Here is a 19,268-nt window from a genome sequence, read left to right on the forward strand (position 1 = left end):
GATCGATGCGAATTGACTGCCTACAATGCGCTTCCGGCCACCGGTTTACAACCGATTGGTGGGCGCATCAGTACATCGCCCAGACCAACCAACCGATATCGCATGTTGTCCGGCGCAGTCCGTGGTTCAATGTTGGCGGTAACGCTCAGACATTTGGCTTGGAGCCGAACTACCCTTGTTGCACCGTTAATCACCCGCAAGGGTTTCCAAAATTCATCTCCAACATGTTTGTCCGCCTGGGCGCAGATGGTATTGCACATGCGTTGTTGGGGCCGGGATCGGTACAAACCACGACCAAATCCGGCTCTAGGGTCAAAATAACGTGCGATACGGGGTATCCGTTTGGAAAGGTGTTTTGGTATAGCATCGAGGCCGAGGGAGATTTTGTTTTCCATGTTCGGGTGCCGAAATGGGCGAACACGGACCGTTCCTGGATCTCTGTTGACGGCGGACCACGGCACCCATTATCACCAAATACCAACGACGGCATGCAAGGACTGCGCCTGAGTACTGGAAAGCACGTTGTGATGTACTCGCTAGACACAGAGATCCGAGTTGTTCCCCGGGCGAACAACACCGTTTCAATCTACCACGGCGCCCTCCTGTATGCGGTCCCGCTGAACCCGGAAGTGACATACACGCAGTCAACCTATCCAAACGCACCCCCGCTAGCAAGGGAGTATACAATGACTCCAAGGAAGAAATGGAACTTGGCGATCGATCCATCGAGCCTCCGCTTCAAAGGCCTGTCCGACCCGCATGCTCCACTGCCAAAGCCCGTCTGGGGCGAGGGGAATTCAGTCACGACTATAGCAGCCAGGGTCTGCCAGATTAAGTGGGAGCTGACGGAGCCTCGTGGCCATGCGCCAAATCCTCCTCGTGGGTCAGACAGAGAGTGCGTTGGTGAACCTTTTACGGTTGAGCTGGTCCCATATGGAACTGCTAAACTGCACATGGCAGAATTGCCGGTCATGCAGTAGGAGCCCTACCGTTTAACTCTATATAGTGAAATCTACCTTGGATAGGAAAGCCTGGGCACGTTAACAGGAACAGTTGGTATATAGTTGAATTATATTTATACCATTAAAGTGCAGCCCCTATGCTAGGCCGCGAGCTGCTATTTTCCAACAACAACGGTTCTTCCTAGTTGGTTAGTTCACTAGCTAGTTAACTGCATCACTTGTCCACTCGGCGCCCTTGTACGTTGACGCAGATGGAGATGTGATTTTCGTATTCTTAAAGCACATTTTTCGCTGACAGTACTCACACTGTTCTCTCACCTTCAGTGAAAACGTCGTCAAACCATCCTGCTACATTTTATTCCCCGCCCAACAAAATCCCGAGCTAGGTTGGAGCGAGCGTTGGGTAGCTTCTATCCAGAGACACCTTACGCCTCTCAATAAGATTCTATGACCGTGATGCTTTTCATTTGGGACAATGACCATCTCGATCTAGATTGCAAACATGAAGTTGGACGCTTGCATGACGTGTTTCAATGCTCGTGTGGCCCAATGACGGGCTTTTAGACGATATTCACCCGCACTTTCTCACTAAGACGGAGAGGGTTAATATATTAATTTATTACGCCGGACATGGAGGGTCCAACAGCAAGAGTCCATGTCTCTCGGGGTAAGCTTCTAAGTTGCATCTCTTCACCGTTGGCAAACTGGTTAACTCAACACATGATATGTAGTAAAGCGAGAATTGAGTACCTGATACTTGTGCATCAGGGAAGACGCGAGTACTGCTAGCAGTCACGGTTCGAATTTTCGCATCCCCCGAGATTTCTGGTGCGCTATAAGCGCTTGGTTTCTCTTTCTTCTCTGCCGCCACGCTGCCGGTCAAGCAACTGGTGAAGGAAACGAGTTGCTTGCCGCCTGTGCCACAGATAAAATACAACGAGCAGCAGGGTACAATTGTTTTACAGCCGCCCTGATACAAAGAATTAGAAAACACTGCTTCGAACGGACAATATCTTACGGTCATCTCTATGCAAAGCTACTCCAGATAACATGTTAAGGAAGTCTCGCCAACAGACCCGTGCACGTTGAGCTTTGGTATTGTCTCCACGCGAGTTCGGCATCCAGTTTCATTGGCATCCACGTCCTCGACCGTCATCGTTCTTCTTGAGCCGGAAGTCAGCATTCTCAAGGATACCCAGGACGAGAAAACCGGCGTCCATTGCAACGGTTACGGCCAAATCCAGATCTCGAATCACAATATACCAGGGGCTCTGCATCATTTCAACTGTTTCCGGGGCTCTTCAACTTCTGTTTTGTTTCGTGGGTGTATCAACTTCTCACAGGTTCAAACGAAACAAATGAAACAAACAAAACAAACGAAACCCTTGATTTCCCTTGCTTGGCACCCCGACGTCACTCATCACGTGCGGATACTGCTCCGACCAATCGGAACGGCTGGAAGAATCAAGATCCGACCGCCCGAGCCAAGCCAAACAGAGCAAACACCCCCTGATGGAAAAAAAAGGGCCCAAACCGCGATTTGAATCTCAGCAACTCGTCTGTACTGCAGCGCAAATCTGAACGCCTGGTGGCTCCACGAGAGGTTTGGCGATAAGGGAATAATAGATTTGCGAGTGACTTTGCGCTCTTTACCCTCGTTTTGCTTCACAACCGTCATTTCCCCGACTCGATAGGAAATCTCGGGAAGGCGGAGCCAAGTGTGAGGTGTGGTCCTCGCGTAAGCCCAGCTCGTTTGCTTCTGAATTTCAGCTTTAGCACCAACTCACAGGATCTTCTTCTCCCAGGCTGTTGCATGTTAGAAATCTAAAAGCAACAAAGTGCGTCTGAAAAGAGACTGAACCCTCGGCCTTCCGGCTCGTTTTCACAATGGCTACCGCTACTTCAGAATCTCCCAAGTCCCACAAGGTGGGAGAAATCTGCTCTTGCTCCCAGGTATAATATTGCTGATTTCAGTTGATAGAGCCGCTCTCTTCGATCGCCCTCTGAAAAGACCGTACACACTCACTCGAAACGACGGCGTGCGAGATCTGTGTTTCGCCAGCTCAAAAATACTTGCCTTAGGCACACATGGCTACTACCTCTCATCCTATTGACAATTATACTCTCAGCATATCTGGTGAACCCGAACGAGTCTAATCCAATCCACAAGCTCCTTTTCCTCTCTTATGCGCTTCCGCCCGAGACTCCCGGTGGCCCTGTGATGTATGGGAAGGGCCCAGCGGACTTAGCGTTTTTCGGCTTCTACATCATAGTCCTTTCCTTCACGCGTGAATTCTTGATGCAATGCATGATTAAACCCTTGGCACGTCGATGGGGAATAAAGGGAAAGGCCAAGACTGCGCGGTTCTTGGAACAATTCTACACAGCTATCTACTTTAGCGTCTTTGGGCCTTATGGACTATACGTTATGAGCCGCACCAAAATTTGGTACTTTAACACAACACCCATGTTTGAAGGATTTCCACATAAGACGCATACGGCGGATTTCAAGGCCTATTACCTGATACAAGCGAGCTACTGGGCGCAGCAGGCCATTGTCTTGCTGTTGCTGTTGGAGAAGCCAAGGAAGGACTTCAAGGAGCTTGTGGGGCATCATATAGTCACATTGGCATTGATTGGGCTCAGTTATCGCTTCCACTTCACCTACATTGGCCTTGCGGTGTATATCACTCATGACATATCGGACTTTTTCCTCGCAGTGGGTTTAACCTTCTCCCCGCGCCTTTTGAGGTTTCGGAGAACTTTGCAGACTGACTTGCACATCTAGACTTCGAAGACTTTGAATTACCTGGATTCTTCGTTCATGGGCCCGTACTTCGCACTTTTCGTTTTCGTTTGGATTTACATGCGGCATTACCTAAACCTCCGCATAATCTGGGCTGTTTTGACCGAGTTCCGTACCGTTGGGCCCTTTGAACTTAACTGGGACACGCAACAATACAAATGCTGGATTAGCCAGTATATTACGTTCTCCCTTTTGAGCGCACTCCAGGCGATCAATCTGATTTGGCTCTTCTTCATCCTTCGAATCGCCAAGAACTACGTTTTCAACAATATAAAACAGGACGAAAGAAGCGACAATGAAGAAGACGATGAGGTTGATGATATTCCCGTACTCAACGAATCTCAGAATTCGACGAGCGTCCCAACCATTGTGTTAAATGGGAATAATCCGGCAACGGCCAGAAGAAGAAACCCCGACAAGGAAAACGAAGTCCCGAACAACTCTATCACGAGCCGAGCTAATGGTGCTATGATGAAATCTCATGTGGAGACCACGACGGCTGCAATGAACGGCAATAAGGTGAAATGATCTTGAATGAATTCCAGTGGCCATGGTCTTGAAGCTGTCACCACATATACCAACTGCGTATTTGGATACAGTATTGACGCAAGTGCCGGATTTGATGTCGGGAACACGATCAAAGTACCATTGAAAGCCCGGTGCTTTTTGCCATGTCCAATTTCTACAAATCACTGGTGGCTTATCGTTCATTACTTGATGTGCTATTGGGCTTAGCTTTGGCGTTCTGGTTAAACTGGGGTTCATCTGTACAAATTTTTTAATTCTTTTTCGATAACTGCATAAAACCCCGAGTTGAGACTTCTCACTTACACCTGACATTGGATTCTGGTTTGCAGTTCCATGTCTACAGGTATCTTCTGGTTTCTAATTAAGCCATGCTCCATGGATTCTTATTTTTACTAGGGCATGTCTCCCTCTTCTCTTCTCTTTTCTATTTCTTTCTTTTCTTATTTTCGGGATCGTTCCTGAAATGTAGATCTTTGTTCCAGCTTCCAAGTTGGCATTTGGTTTATATCAGGCGCTGCGGCATTATTTTATTTGTTCTGAAGATAATGCAAGAGGAACCTGGTCTGACTCCTTACCTTAATCAACATTTCTGGTTTCCACTCTTCCCAGACGATACTAGCAACCCCTTTTGCATTATAGCTCTTTACTACTTTCTTACGAATGTTCTGTTGCTTTTGGATACATTGCTCTTGCCTGTACCTACTAATATAATCCCTAATGAGATGTTGGAACACAAGGTGACAACTAGAAATCACCAAAACTGCTGGATTTTTGAATTACACAATTATCTGTACAGTATGCGCACTCTCATTCTATCCCAGCTTTGGTTTGTTGCAAACCAAGCTTTTGCCCAAATCAGGCATGGGACAACGGTCAGCTCGCCGTATCATATCTGCATTCCCAAATACTTGGCTGGGCATTCCATGGATCGGCTACAGCTCGATGTTGTTCCCTTTGCCCGCTAACGATTTCGGGGGCCGTTTTTCGTCTAGTCGGCCTTAGCCTCGCTTTCGGATTTGGTGTGTTGCGCGCTATCGCTTGAGACGGTCCCCTTTGCACGGGCCGACTCGACGTTACCCTCTGCCAATTCTTCTTCCTTGAGTATAGGATGGTGCGTGTCACCGCCCGTAAGGCCCGCTTGCTTTCCGGACATGGAGGCGTATGATCCAGGTTCCTTGATATTGCGGGCCTGTCAAAGTGTTAGATTCAGTGGGATTTACGGCGTGGGTTATGGGTTGAAAAAAACGCAATGGGAGTCACAACACCAAAAAAATGTAGAAATTGATAGGATGTTATTGAACGGGAATCCAAACAAGGGATAGTAGTTCACGCACCTCGTCAGCTGCGACCGGAGCAGCCTTTTCTTCTTCAGAAACTGGAACGTGGGGAGTCTCCTGCTCCTGCGCTTGCTCCTCTAGAAGCTCGGCCTTTCCAAGCTTCTCCTCTTCTTCAGGCTTGGCAGCATGCGACTCGACATGGGGTTGTCCCGAAACGTGTTCAGCATGACCGGACGGGCCGTGGCCGTGGCCTTCATTGGAAGGACCGGATTTATAGAGGAAATACGCGCATGGCACAGTTACTACAACTGAACCAATAAGCCTGTTTCAGTTCATTTGAAAAGATTAGCATAGTTTTCTAGCTCAATCGCTCAGAACTAAGAAGTTTCTCCGTCCTGGCAAAAGCGGAGAAGGAATATTGGGCTAATGGGTACAAATCTTGAATTGAATGAATTGAAGATTTCCTTTGAGAAAGGTGGCTTTACCATGGCATATCACTACTGGACTTATGCGCTGCGGCGCCCTCCGTGGCATAGTTTCGCCAGCTAGCCTGCTGCCAGGCCCGGGAGGACCGAGCAGTGCGGGAGGCTGCTCTCGTCGATTGCGCAGAGAAGAATGTGCGAAAGGCGGCGGTGGAGCGTGGGAGGACCATTGTGATAGTTGTTCGAGCGGGGAAAGGGACAAAGGAGGGAGAGGTGCAGCAGAATTATCCGCAATCGACTGGAATTGAGTACGGTGAGGTCGGGATTTAGAGGTTGGAAATGGCGAGATACCTGTTTGTTTATCGTGCATTCAGCAAAATCTTATGTAAGCTGAGTTGCCGTGCTTACGTGATGTAGACCGTTCCCTCTCCGCCTGGGAGCCTGGGGGAGGCAGCAAAGACGAGGAATTCGCTTTCCAGTTTCGAAGAGCATAAGGCAAAGAAGAAGTTGTTTGCTTTGCCTAGTTACCTTTGACCTCCGTGTTGAGTGCCGACAGTTGAGTTGAGCTGGAAGCAGTGCTAATGGAACTTCCCCCGACAGCGCGATGTCATAGTTCGAGCCATCCCACCTTGATATAAATGCAAGAGGCCCACGAACCAACATCGTCACCTTGCTTTGCAACAAACCACTCACATATTGCAGCTAGATGACTTTATGACCTGATCAGATATTAGAATATTAACACTTGTACCCGCAATCCTACGCTTCCGGCGGCCCTTCCCTTCAACCCCACTCGAGCTCCAACCCAAAGCAGAATGGAACGGAGGTCCATAACATACAGTCTGGGCGCCCTGCTCCCAAAATTTACAGACCCCGATCCAGATCTTCGATATATGTCCCTAAATGACCTTCATGGCGTTCTCGAAAGCCACGGCTCAGCCTTCCTTCCTCAAGAGCCTCATCTTCTCGGGAGGCTAACGGAGGGACTTTTGAAAGCACTGGAGGACCAGCACGGAGAGGTACAGAACCAAGCTTTGAAGTGGTATGTGACCTCTTCTATGGCTGTTTCCCAAACTTACTAACGCTTATTGTTGTGGTTTCATAGCTTTTCACCCTTGGCTCGTCGCGTTCCAGATCCTGTTTTGGGTTACTTATTCCAGAAGCTCTGCGAATTGACGGAATCAGAGTCCATCGATACATCGGTCCCAAACACGGCACTTAAAACCATCATAGCCGCGCTTCCACATCCGACCGTTGGCGTAGCAGTCTCCTCCGACATCCAAACGTGCTATAACGTGATATCTTCCGTATTAATCCCTCGTTTAGTAGGTTCCAAGGGTGCAAAGCCGCTGATAACGAGCCATGCAGCAAAGGGATATAACAGCGACACTCTTGACGTTCTTGTCGACGTAGTAAATTCATATGGGCCGTTGCTGTCCGAGTCCGAATTAGGAGAACTACAAGGCGTGGTGCTTGGCGTGATTGAGAACGAACATGCGGGAACTGTGGCCACAAAAAGAGCGTTTTCCGCTATTTCAGCACTCGCTGGGTACTTTTCGGACGATCAGCTAAGCCAAATTGTTTCTATGCTTATAGAAAGCTTCCGGTCTTTTCATTCTACAATAACCAAACGTCGACACCTCATTGCGACTATTGCTACCCTAGGAATGTCAATTCCTGCAAAATTTGGTCCATACATGAAAACGCTAGCGCCGTTTATATTTTCTGCAGTTAGTGAGCGGGAATTGAACGAGATGGAAGATGACCAGTCTGATACCGAGGAACACGATCCTAAGGAGGACGAATTACGTGAAACCGCACTGGTAGCCCTCGAAACCCTTGTTAGCTATTGCACCAATGACATGCAACCTTATTTGATGGATTCAATTGATGCTGCTTTGCGATGTCTCAAGTATGACCCGAATGTCGCGGAATTCGAGGACGAGGAGATGGGTGGGACGCAAGACGAAGGAAGCGACGATGGTGCTACCGAAGAACCAGACGAAGATAATGAAGCATACGAAGATTTTGAGGAAGAAGAAGGCTACAGCGATATTGATGATCAAAGCTGGAAAGTCCGCCGCTGCTCCGCCAAGTTGCTACTCGCTATCATTTCGACCCAAGGTCGTAGTTCGACACGGCCAGTAGACGAGGACACCATATATCAGAAAATCGCGCCGGCCCTTCTTGCAAGGTTTACGAAAGAAAGGGAAGAAAGTGTTAAGCTAGAAGTCGTCTCTACGATGACAGGCTTAGTCAAAAAAGCTACTGAAATATCTGCAAGTATTGGTGGTGCGCCTTTGATACCCGAATCTCATGGTCGGAATTCTCGCAAAAGGAGGCGTCAGGATAGTGACGTAGGTCTTCTCGGCTATGAATGTGAGGCTCAGGCCTTTGCAGCCCTGGACTCGCCTGCAATCACTCCCCCGACTCCACAGACCGGACCCATTGGCGAAATCGTTAGGTTGACGCCGGGGATTGTTCAAGGCCTGGTTAAACTATGGAAACATGCGTCGATACCATTGAAACAAGCCGCGATCAACTTAATGAGATCCTTAGCGCTGGTGCGTTACGGCGGCCTTGTTGATTTCCTTCAGCGCATAGAGGACCCTGTCGCGGACGCTCTGAAAAGCTCAACTATGTCTGGGGGTGTTTCTGTGTCCGCTGGCACAACGTCCGTTACTGCCGGGAATCTGCAGATTGATACCCTTGGTCTGGTAGCGGCTATTGCCCAGACACATACTTCAAATGCACTTTTACCGTTTTTGATTGCGTTGATCCCAGGAGTTTTGGCAGCGGTTCAGGAGCGAAACTACAAAGTCGCGAGCGAAGCTCTCGGTACCATTGAAGAAATCGTCAAAGCAATGACCCCTCCTCGAGTTTCACCGGAGGGTCAGGATTTCAAATTGCAGCTGGGAAAATTGTACGATGTGGTAATCGGTAAAATAATGGATAATAGTGCAGATCTAGAAGTCCGCCAGCGAGCACTTCATGTCCTTGGCGTCCTTCTAGCACGGACGTCCGGGCCGAAGGGGGCCAAATTTGTTCCACCTGCTGAGAGAGCGAAAGGAATGTCAACCCTTGTTGACCGTTTAAAGAACGAGACGACCAGGGTTGCGGCTGCTCGTGCTGTTCACGACGTTGCCGTGCTTGCATGCAGTGATTCGGACGTCACTCCAGCATGGCTGGCCGATGTCACATTAGAACTCGCAGCACAATTACGAAAGGCTGACCGTGCCTTGAGGGATGCGTCTATTGGAGCATTGAAGGGGTTAGCTATAAATCGATATTGCCGACAACACTACGACCAAAACACGGTTCAAATCCTAACCAGCAGTTTCCTTCCGCTTCTCACTGCTAGCGACCTCCACCTCCTAACTCCTGCTCTTGTCATTCTTTCGCACATCATTCCTGGCCATGGAGCTCAGCTGGTAGATGCCAATATGATCCAAGCACTGTGTTCTGTTATCCAAGCGTCTCCGAGTGGCGTGGCACTGAAGGTGTATCTTCACCTCATTCGCGTCATCGGAGAACAGGGCGCGGGAGCTCTGCTCATGAAAGCTTTATTACAAAACGTTGGCGTCAACGGCGACCCTTCAATAGTTGGCCGGTCAATCGGAACATTGGTCGTATATGGAGGGCCGCAAATAGGAGTCAAGACACAAGACTTTTTGAACGAGCTTCAGTCGCAAGAAGATGCCCAGCGCAAATGTCTTGCGCTTGCGGTCCTCGGCGAAATTGGCCTTTGTCTAGGATCGAAATCGTCGCTGACGCCCGACCTTTTTATGTCCCACTTTGACTGCAAATCAGACAAAGTCCGATTCTCGGCCGCTGTTGCACTTGGCAGTGTGGGTGCAAGCAATATCGAAGCATATTTACCCGTTATCCTTGCGGAGCTAGAGAAAGATCATTCGTCAAAGTACTTATTACTGCATTCGCTGAGAGAAATACTCCAGCATCCAGAGAACGTTCGTACGGACGTTGCACCTTTTGCTACGAGGCTATGGGAAATTCTCCTCAATGCCTCTGATGACGAAGATAATCGCGTCGTGGGCGCGGAATGTATCGGACGACTTGCTTTGATTGAACCCAGCTCTTATATACCACTTCTTCAGGTACGCAAGCCGCTACAGCAGAGGGAAATATGCCGATGACATTGACTCATTCTATTTAGGAATATCTCGACCGCGATACCGCTGCCACAAGGGGAACCATCATCTCGGCATTCCGCTACACGCTTGCCGACTCTGGCAGCGTCTACAATGACGTTCTGCGCCCTCTTATCATCCCAATTCTAGCCAAGATGCTTAGTGACACCGATCTGGGTAACCACAGGCTTGCATTGACTACTGTCAATTCGGCAATCCATAATAAACCAGACCTCGTTCTCCCGCACTTGAACCAACTGCTTCCAGTGGTTATGAAAGACACTTATATCAAACCAGAGTTGGTACGAGAAGTGCAGATGGGGCCATTTAAACACAAGGTGGATGACGGGTTGGAGCTCCGAAAGGTAAGCGACTTTCTGGGTTTCTCTTGACGCATTTTAGCGAGATTCGATGCTGAGTTGAAGTTTTAACAGAGCGCATACGAAACGCTGTATACTTGCGTTGATATGGCGTGCTCCATTCTTGATATTGCGGAGATATATGACCGAATCTTGGCCGGGATTAGGGATGAACAGGACATTCGCACGCTGTGCAATTTGATGATCTCCAAGTTGATCACACTTGCGCCAAAGCAAACGGAAAGCCGACTCGATTCGCTCGTGGATCCATTCCGGGCCATTTTATCGACGAAGCTCAAGGAGTCGGCTGTAAAGCAAGAACTGGAAAAGGCGCAAGAAGCGTCATTGGGGGTGCTGAGAATCAGTCGCGAGCTTCAAAAGGCATTCCCCGCAGCAGAGACGTCGAGTGAGCATCATGCGTGGAAGCAATATCTGGATTGGATGAGCAGGGAATATACCCAGCTTCTGCGGATTTTGGGCAATAACTCATAGGCAGCTCAAATTTGGGCCATATTGGGTTTGTGCACACGTCTGTGGCTGGTTTGCCTTGATTCGGGATGCCGTTAGCCGCCCGCCTAGCAGACCATGCATGCTCGTCACAATCTGAAAAATGGGTCGGGATTGCTGGTAGTCGATCCTCCACAAAGCGGTATTATTATAGTTGACGTACGGAGTATCGGAATACACAATTTTCGTCTAGTGACCTGAGATGTGATCGTATATCCCATTCACCTGGTTCTAAAAAGTAACAGTCTGCGTCAAAGTAAACACAAGTTGCGAGGCAGGGTATGCCTCACTCGACAACACGGCCTTGTCTGTGACATTGGAATCATTCTGCTGCACGTCCCCATGTCGACGGAGTAATCTGCATACATCGACGATCCGCGCAGAGAAAAGCAGCGGGCGAGGCCTGCAAGTGACAAATCTCCTTGTAAGCCGCGACCAGGGTCTGCAGGGATGGCTTGTCGAATGTCCGTTCCTGCGCGATTGACCAGCAGGCTGGGAACTCGAGAGAGGGGAGGAGGGAGCAAGCATCTGCGAGCATCGTGAATTGGCTCGCGGGCTGAGTGGTCAGAGACATGGCCGCTTGAGGATCTCTTTGTCCAACCAGAGGCCTCAACGCTCCAAAATGCCCTGCTGATTCGTGATCCAACCTGCCCTCGATCGATCGGGCTTCCGCTGTATCGTGCCCCTGTCCGGAGTGCGAAGTCCCCGACGCTATTTGACGCTATCGGCCTGCGTATCTTGATTGTTCCCTGGTTGCATCCAACGGAGCCTGGCTGTGCTCATTATTTTTGGCGTTGACGGCGGGGCCCATCCTTGAGGGTAGGCGGGCGCGGGCCCGTGATTGGTGGCTTGGCTCTGTGTAATACGGACGTCACGAATAGACGCGGTAATTTACCCTCTCGGCGGGTTTGCCGCGTTTGTGCTGTTTGGTGTGTTTGTCCCCTGGTGAGAGTCAACAGACAGCAGCGCAGAACGACAGCCTGCGATGAATCATGAGAGTCTTATTTCACCTGGTGTCTGCGCAGTGGCAGGACGCATCAAATTGCAACAAAACACCGCAAGCATGGCTTGTCGAAGCTAGCCGCAAATATGAAGTGATCTGTTTCCGGCTTCTCTGCTGTTTTATTTATATAATCTAGGTTTTACAGCCCGATACTAGCGGGATGCGGCCAAGACGCATCCTCTGGTTCTCTTGGGGGCACAGCCGGAGCAGAAGGTTTCCAGTCGCTCGTTGTCTTCATGCGATTTGTGTCGCGTTGGATCACATCGCTGATGGCTTTCTGCTTCCTTTTCTCTCTGCAGATTCGAAAGGGTCCTTGCGCCTCGCTCGTTACCCAACCACCGCAAAAGCAAAACGAAGCAACCGTCCCCAGAGCCGTCGACAGCTGAAATGGCCTTGATTGCTGGCTCAAGACAACTAAATCTTTACTAGATCCCAAACAGCTTATGGTGCCGTCGCAAACCTCTCTTCGACAATGTCGAACCCGCAGCTACACCTTCAGCCGGTGAACTCAAATGCTGCACGACACAAGCGATATTCATATCTCCCTACCCCGTCCGAGTACCAGGCTCCCACCTTCCCGCCTCGCAACAATGAAAAGCCTGAGGAGGCTACCAAGGCATCGGCACTGGACGACTCAGTATCGTCACCAGGGCCCCGAAGTCCCCCGCCATTCTCATACAATGTTAACAACGCTCCGACGCAGACACCGTCCCCTTACCGCCAACCCCATATAGCATCCCCTCCGCCGCCTCTATCGGAACATCCGGCGCAGTACGCACCATACGCCGACCGGCCAGCGTTTCCCCAACAGCAAACGCAACCGATTCGGTATCAGAGCCCTCCTCCGGCGCCTCCAGGCTCGCTTCCGCCTAAGCAGTTCCCAGATGTGCGCTCACATCGACCAAAGGAATACACAGTCGCCCCAGACAGCAACCCACTGCAACCGCCGCCTTCATTATCTGCGCCCAAACCGAGCTCTCTCTCTGGAGGCCAGTCACAGCTAGGAACTAGGATCACATCCCACGAGCTAAACCATGCGCCTGGCCAGGTGGTGCACCCCAGACAAGAAATTAAAGGAGGGACCTGGAGCTATGGCTTATGCGATTGCAGAGATCCTGGTGTTTGCTGCACCGGCCTGTTGTGTCCATGCATTCTGTACGGAAGAACCCAATATCGACTGTCTCGAAAATCCGAACAAAAGGATCCGACGAATTTGCTAGGTTATGAGACTTGCAATGCACCGTGCACTGCGATGGCACTGCTCTGTGGATGTCAATGTATGTCTGGCCTGCACCTCCTAATCTTCAAAGGGTCTTCTAGGCTTTTGCTAATCGACTGTCTGCAGGGCTATTAGCGACGATCCAGCACATCCGAGTCAGGAGAGCGTACGGGATCTCGAGCGACGTTGCCACCGATTGTGTCCGGGCGTCGTGCTGTACGTGCTGCACACTGATCCAGGATGAGCGGGAAATCAAATATCGGGCAGAAGCTGCCCGAATTGCAGGCGGTGTTCCTGGATACACGCCCCCCGCCTATGCCACCCCGGGACAAATGACGTTTAGTCCTCCACCCCGATAGAAGTTTGCGTAAATTCTAAATTCCGTACATCCAGCAAGCGTCAAAGGATATTATGAATGCTTTATTTACTTGCGATACAGACTATATACCCGGCCCAAAGCAGGCCATTGAACCCACTTATGCCACGCCTGCGGCAATTTCCTTCGTGTTGTTTTATTTATTCGAGCCTTTTGATATTTAAATGAACCGGTAGCGGGCACCATGCTACCCATGACGCGTGCACCCGATGTCGCACAGCTATGACGAAGGACGTATTAGGCGAAGTGGGTGCGGCGCACAGAGTTTAACCATTCAGAATTCTGTTTCTTTTTCTCAAAACGGTTCAAAAATTTACTTTTGCAGTGGAAGGGAGGAGGGGTGTCGTTCATATGAAGAGACATTATAATTGCTGCTGGCAACAAAGGCGCACATGTGCAACCATCAGATGTAACGAACCGAGTGTTTCTGGATGACGGATGGGCGTTTGAATTTGGCCAGCGCACAGTTTTGAGGAGTTCTGCTAATACTTGCATCTGTGGATATTCCTGAATCTATTTTGGTTTGCCTTGTATTACCACCAGGACAAATTCCATACCCTTTTCTCAGTAGACACCTACTTGCAATGCATTTAGCTGGATGTGTATGAACAAGACCATACAGACAAGGTCAGCCCCAAGCCAACTCCACCCTTCCATCGCGTCTCCCATCTATAATCTCCTTTGTTATCCCCCTTCTTCCTGGCATCCACTCGATCTGATGCCAAGCCCCACGGGCCCCAAGAAGTCTTGGCTCCAAAAGCTTATTCCGTCTAATTGGCCGATGACTAAGCGTTTTGGCACCCTTGTGTCACGTGCATAATCCTTAGCAAACTTGGCTTTTGCTTGGCACAAAGACGTGCCCGCCTTTTCGATGGCTCGCTCGAGGCCTGGAGAACGGAGTTGTGCTGCAACGGATTGGCGATCTGCTTCTTGCCGTGAACCCTTTTTTTTTTTTACGCTGTCGAACAGGGCAGAGAAGCATCGCGTCCCCGCCTGAAAGAAAAGCGGGTGGATCTGGAGCGATTTTATGAAAAGGACAGGATCCCGTTTGCGAAATCTTGCCATTGCGCGCCTGAACGACTCTCTTCCCTCCCCCCCCTATCCCCGGGGGCTGACGCCTGCGTTATATAATATTTGCTCGTTTTATGTGCTACGGGACATCCGTTCAAGCGCTTCGTTCGGATTCTTGGGGTGGCTCTGCCACGTTTCGTTCTCGTCGATATACTCGGCCCTTTTTCGATCCTTGATTCTCGACAACCGAACACCCCTAACGCTTTCCCTCTCGCGCTGTGCGTCGAGTCGCCCCCCACCTTCGATCCCTTGCAGAACGGCGTGTGATTTGCGTGGCGAATTGAGGATATTCTGCGGCAACTCTTGGACGGGGCCACTTGATACAGAGGAGGATTATCGGTCTAGGAGGCTGCTAGGGGGGAAGAAAAAAGTGGTGGAATTGGATCCGTCGGGCCAATTTGTCGCGGATGCAGTGGATTAATCTGAGTTTACTTTCGTCTAAAGAGGGATGAAGTGAATGGCAGTCGAATTACACGACCTAGGGCATTGTGACTAGTCGACGTCATGCCTGGGCTGTTCATGGATTACGGCCACCACTTGCACAAGAATAGGACGAGAGGATGTTTGCCCATTGCTTTGGTGAAAGGAGGTATGAGCTCAAAAATCTTTCCTGGGACCCGCGAAAGAGGCATCTGGATGAGCATTACGCGTTTATGAAATGGTTACTAACGCATTGGACTCCCCCTTCCAGGAAAAATCACCTTCAACGACACTTATTCTCTGACGCTGCCCCAAAATGCCATTTTTGAACCTCTCTGTAGGGATTACCCCAATGCACGACCCGTCGATCCCTCGACGGTAATTAATATGCATGAACCGTTCTACGCCTCTACCTTCCCTCAGATGTATGCTGTTGCAGCCGCAACGGTCATCAGCTACCTACTCCTTATAATGCTATTTATAACCCCTCGGACATTTTTTATTGGCGGACGTGGAGGTGGATTTCTCAGCCGGCATGGAATGATAAGTGGCTCTTACGGCAGCTCCTCTGTCATTGGTGTTGGCGGGCGCCCATGGCTGCAAAAGGTCGCTGCTCTAACGGTCGTCATTTCACTCACCATCGCAACTGCAGATTCGTTCGCAGTAGCTAAGCGGCAGTATGACATGGGTTTTATGGACTCGATGGCCTTGACAGATGAAGTCGTGAGTGGCGTGGAGATTCGCACCATCCGCGTTATTTCCAGCACGTTTCTATGGCTGGCACAAGTCCAGACTCTGATTCGTCTGTTCCCACGACATAAAGAAAAGGTTATCATCAAGTGGGTTGGGTTTGCCATGATTATGCTTGATACAATCTTCAGTATCCTCAACAATACAATTCGCCAGGCGACAACCATGCTGGTCCAGCCGAGGCAGATTGTGGACGCGATACCTGCCCTGAACTACCTGTTCGAATTGGCTCTGAGTTTGCTATATGCCGCATGGGTCATTTTTTATTCCCTTTCCAAACACCGATTTGCGTTCTTCCACGTAAATATGCGGAATATCTGTCTCGTGGCGTTGTTGTCATTGGTTGCAGTATTGATACCCGTTGTCTTCTTTATTTTGGACGTTTCGAAACCCGATGTCGCGGGATGGGGAGAATATATCCGTTGGGTTGGAGCGGCCGCGGCTAGCGTGGTTGTGTGGGAATGGGTGGAGCGGATCGAAGCTCTAGAAAGAGAAGAGAGGAAAGACGGAATTTTGGGTCGAGAGATATTTGATGGAGATGAAATGCTGGAGACTACTCCGTCCGAGGAAGTTGACTCGCCACATGATCGTCATGGCGGTGGTACCGGTGGGAAAAAGGGCGTCGGCGGTAGCATCTGGACAAAGATGATGGGCTTAACGCCGCGGCCGCTACGAAGCCGTGTTAGGTATCAACACAGATCCCATCCCCGGCGAAAGCGTCAACAGAGGGCGAAAACTGAGGACACACCAGAGTCCGTTGAGAGTGAGCATCCGACCCCTCCGCCCCAGGCCATAACGCCCGTGAGCCGCGCGGACACAGCTAGTACAGTCTACCGCGTACGACATCATTCCATCGGAAGCCTATCGCCATCAATGCCTGATATGATGGCGAATGAAGAGGCTGAGAAAGGGTTTGAACTGGTTCGAACCAGGGACAGCGACCCTAGGAGCGGTCACGCTATATCAAGCCCAATCCCCAGCATAAGACACGGAATCGACTGGCTTCATACACTTAACCCATTTAGACGCCGTCGCGGCTCACCTCCCCAGGAAGTTGCAAGTGCGCAAGCGGAGGAAGGGAATATCCGCCATCCCACACCGGCAGGCTCCAAGGATGAGGCACAGGCCGGCTCTACCTTGAAAGGTCATATCGGCAGCTCGTGGAGGTCCTTTTTGCACCGCGACTGGGGAGCCAGGGATGAAGACGTTCAGCGAAGGGAGTCAGTTCTACCAGTTACAGTCATTCCAGCGCGGTCACGCCGAGAGCGGACCGCATCACACGGTGCAGTTCACCGATCCGGATCGCAACAATCGAGAGATGGCAGCAATGATCGTGGCGCAACGGGAACACCACTTCCCGTGGTTGTAATACCTGCGCGGCCAAGAATAGCCAAAGCTTGGGATTCCTCCGCCTTTGAAGAATACGTTCGAAACCAGCCGAATAATCTCTCTCCCGCTCTGCAGAATGACCATAACTCGACTAGCCTAGGTGTCCAGCAACCGCAGACCACACCCTCCGAACAACAGGACGTAAACCCACTAAATCAGCTTTCCTCGGATTATGAAGCTGACACGGGCGGAGCACAAAGAAGCATAGAGAGCACGACTCGATTCCCAAGCTCTCGATCCTCATCAGGTCGGACACTCACCGGTTCCGCGCCGCTGACCCTGGACGACACGGGGCAAAGGATATCTGTACCAGAGCGACGAAGTCCATCAACACAACATCGTCGTGTCTGGGATGATTCTGGAGGTACTGATGGGGTGACCTGAGGTTTCCAGGTGTACGGGGTTTTCTTCCGTTGTTGTTGCCGATATTAGCAAGGAGTTTGACCTGGTTACTGGATCTAAGCTGGGAGCCCACAGGGTGTTAAAAGGCCATTTTTTTCATCATTTTTTTATTTTTTTTTATGTATATTTCCTGTCTGCTGCAACCTCAGGCTGAGGCATGAAATGACCATATATCCACCCAAGGCGACCAGAATTTCCCATGTAAATTCCACGTATTTTTAATTTAGATAAACTATCTTGAGTATTTAGCTATAGAATAAGGATGCACGCCATATGCTCGAAGTCGGACAACGTTTTCTGCAAGGGCGCGAGTGCTTGGATGACCTGGTGGCGCAAACAGTTAGCCTCAGCCAAAATCACATCCCTTCAGCAAGGCCGCAACCATTTCTCTTCTCCATAGTTAGTCCCTCAGCCCCAGCCTCGCAAAGAGTCGATTCTGAGAAGCACCATCACGTTATAAATGATCCATGGCCCATGGCAGCTGTCAACGTGAACATGTTCAATGCGGCTGTCCGCGATGATCCTGCGCCTGAGCCGCGGTCGCTGATGACCCTCCCACTGAACCTCATAGCACTGGTTCTGTCATATGTGAGACAACAACGATTTCCCCTCCCCCTACCGTTTCCATTTGACTAACGGCTTCATTATTATCTATGCTTTCGTAGCTCGACGATGTCGGTGACCTTTCGCGGTTGTGTCGGACGTGTCGCGTGCTGAATTATATGACTCTGCCGCAACTCTATAAGAATATTACATTAACCTCGTACGATAAGATTCGCTATCGCGATGACCTGCCTGAGGGGTGCGGGAGCGCGAGCCCCTTCTCTATGGGGCTGAATGCGATTGTCACCAGGAATTCGGCCCCGTTGGTTCGCTCGTTCACATTGCGGGGAGACTGGAGGGAGGACGGGCTAGATGAGCACGCGAGAGTGGGCAGAGTCCCCGATTCCTCGATGATGTTGAATATCGTCGTTCGAGCGGCGATAGACAAGATGACTAGTCTGGAGAAATTCAGGTATAGGGCTTCCCTTTCCTCCTCGGTCCGCCCTCGGCGTTGTTACTGGGTTCTTTTTGCTGACCACGGAGGATCTTTTAGTTGGGAGCTTAATACGAAAATGCTGGAAACGGCGTATATTGGCCTTGCACAGTTGCCCAAATTGAAGTCCTTGACTGTTCGATTCCCGTCGAGTCGGCACCCTCGACCCACTACCGTGATCCCTCCGATGCCTCACCTTCGCTCCCTCAAGATCACGGATATAGATCCGCTTTGCTATCCGGATGATATATCGACACTACTGCTACACAGTAAGAAGTTGCGGGAACTGAAGATGCATTGGTCGCCACGGATGAAAGAAGCCCAGGAACCCAGCGTGACGTTGCATGATTACTTTCGAAAGTGCATCGCGGAAAAATCGCCTTTACGCCTCAGGAAAGTGGCTCTCCAGAATTTCTATGCCTTGCATACCGATGACTTTGAGGCGGCGATGGATCCCAGCGTGCTTGAGGAGATCACCACCTTGAACAGTCCTGGTGTATACGATGAATCCGTGACGGCGATGACATTTGTGGAGAATAGCTGGCCTCCTCCCCCCAGATTATGTCGGAACATCAAGAGTCTGCGGAACGATC

At 50.3% G+C, this 19,268-nt stretch overlaps 6 protein-coding genes across 6 annotated transcripts; 5 read left to right on the forward strand and 1 right to left on the reverse strand.

Annotated features, from left to right (window-relative positions):
* Positions 1-224: 224 nt before the first annotated feature.
* On the forward strand, positions 225-980 carry UREG_04928 (uncharacterized protein; the record flags this gene model as incomplete). The annotated part of the gene is made up of 1 exon (XM_002584193.1): positions 225-980. The coding sequence occupies one exon, from the start codon at positions 225-227 to the stop codon at positions 978-980; it is 756 nt and encodes a 251-aa protein (XP_002584239.1).
* Positions 981-2,849: 1,869 nt separating this feature from the next.
* UREG_04929 (longevity-assurance protein 1) lies at positions 2,850-4,296 on the forward strand (the record flags this gene model as incomplete). Its single annotated transcript, XM_002584194.1, has 3 exons — positions 2,850-2,888; positions 2,944-3,681; positions 3,751-4,296. The coding sequence occupies 3 exons, from the start codon at positions 2,850-2,852 to the stop codon at positions 4,294-4,296; spliced, it is 1,323 nt and encodes a 440-aa protein (XP_002584240.1).
* Positions 4,297-5,284: 988 nt separating this feature from the next.
* Positions 5,285-6,225, reverse strand: UREG_04930 (uncharacterized protein; the record flags this gene model as incomplete). The annotated part of the gene is made up of 3 exons (XM_002584195.1): positions 5,285-5,485; positions 5,631-5,895; positions 6,059-6,225. The coding sequence occupies 3 exons, from the start codon at positions 6,223-6,225 to the stop codon at positions 5,285-5,287; spliced, it is 633 nt and encodes a 210-aa protein (XP_002584241.1).
* A 1,437-nt stretch (positions 6,226-7,662) lies between these two features.
* On the forward strand, positions 7,663-10,994 carry UREG_04931 (uncharacterized protein; the record flags this gene model as incomplete). The annotated part of the gene is made up of 3 exons (XM_002584196.1): positions 7,663-10,110; positions 10,170-10,508; positions 10,578-10,994. The coding sequence occupies 3 exons, from the start codon at positions 7,663-7,665 to the stop codon at positions 10,992-10,994; spliced, it is 3,204 nt and encodes a 1,067-aa protein (XP_002584242.1).
* A 1,490-nt stretch (positions 10,995-12,484) lies between these two features.
* UREG_04932 (uncharacterized protein) lies at positions 12,485-13,590 on the forward strand (the record flags this gene model as incomplete). Its single annotated transcript, XM_002584197.1, has 2 exons — positions 12,485-13,289; positions 13,358-13,590. 2 exons carry the CDS (start codon positions 12,485-12,487, stop codon positions 13,588-13,590), a joined length of 1,038 nt encoding a protein of 345 aa, XP_002584243.1.
* A 1,592-nt stretch (positions 13,591-15,182) lies between these two features.
* On the forward strand, positions 15,183-17,621 carry UREG_04933 (uncharacterized protein; the record flags this gene model as incomplete). The annotated part of the gene is made up of 2 exons (XM_002584198.1): positions 15,183-15,267; positions 15,370-17,621. 2 exons carry the CDS (start codon positions 15,183-15,185, stop codon positions 17,619-17,621), a joined length of 2,337 nt encoding a protein of 778 aa, XP_002584244.1.
* Positions 17,622-19,268: the final 1,647 nt, after the last annotated feature.

This window comes from Uncinocarpus reesii, genomic scaffold, assembly GCF_000003515.1.
Source record: "Uncinocarpus reesii 1704 scaffold_3 genomic scaffold, whole genome shotgun sequence".
In the NCBI taxonomy this organism is placed as follows: Eukaryota; Fungi; Ascomycota; class Eurotiomycetes; order Onygenales; family Onygenaceae; genus Uncinocarpus; species Uncinocarpus reesii.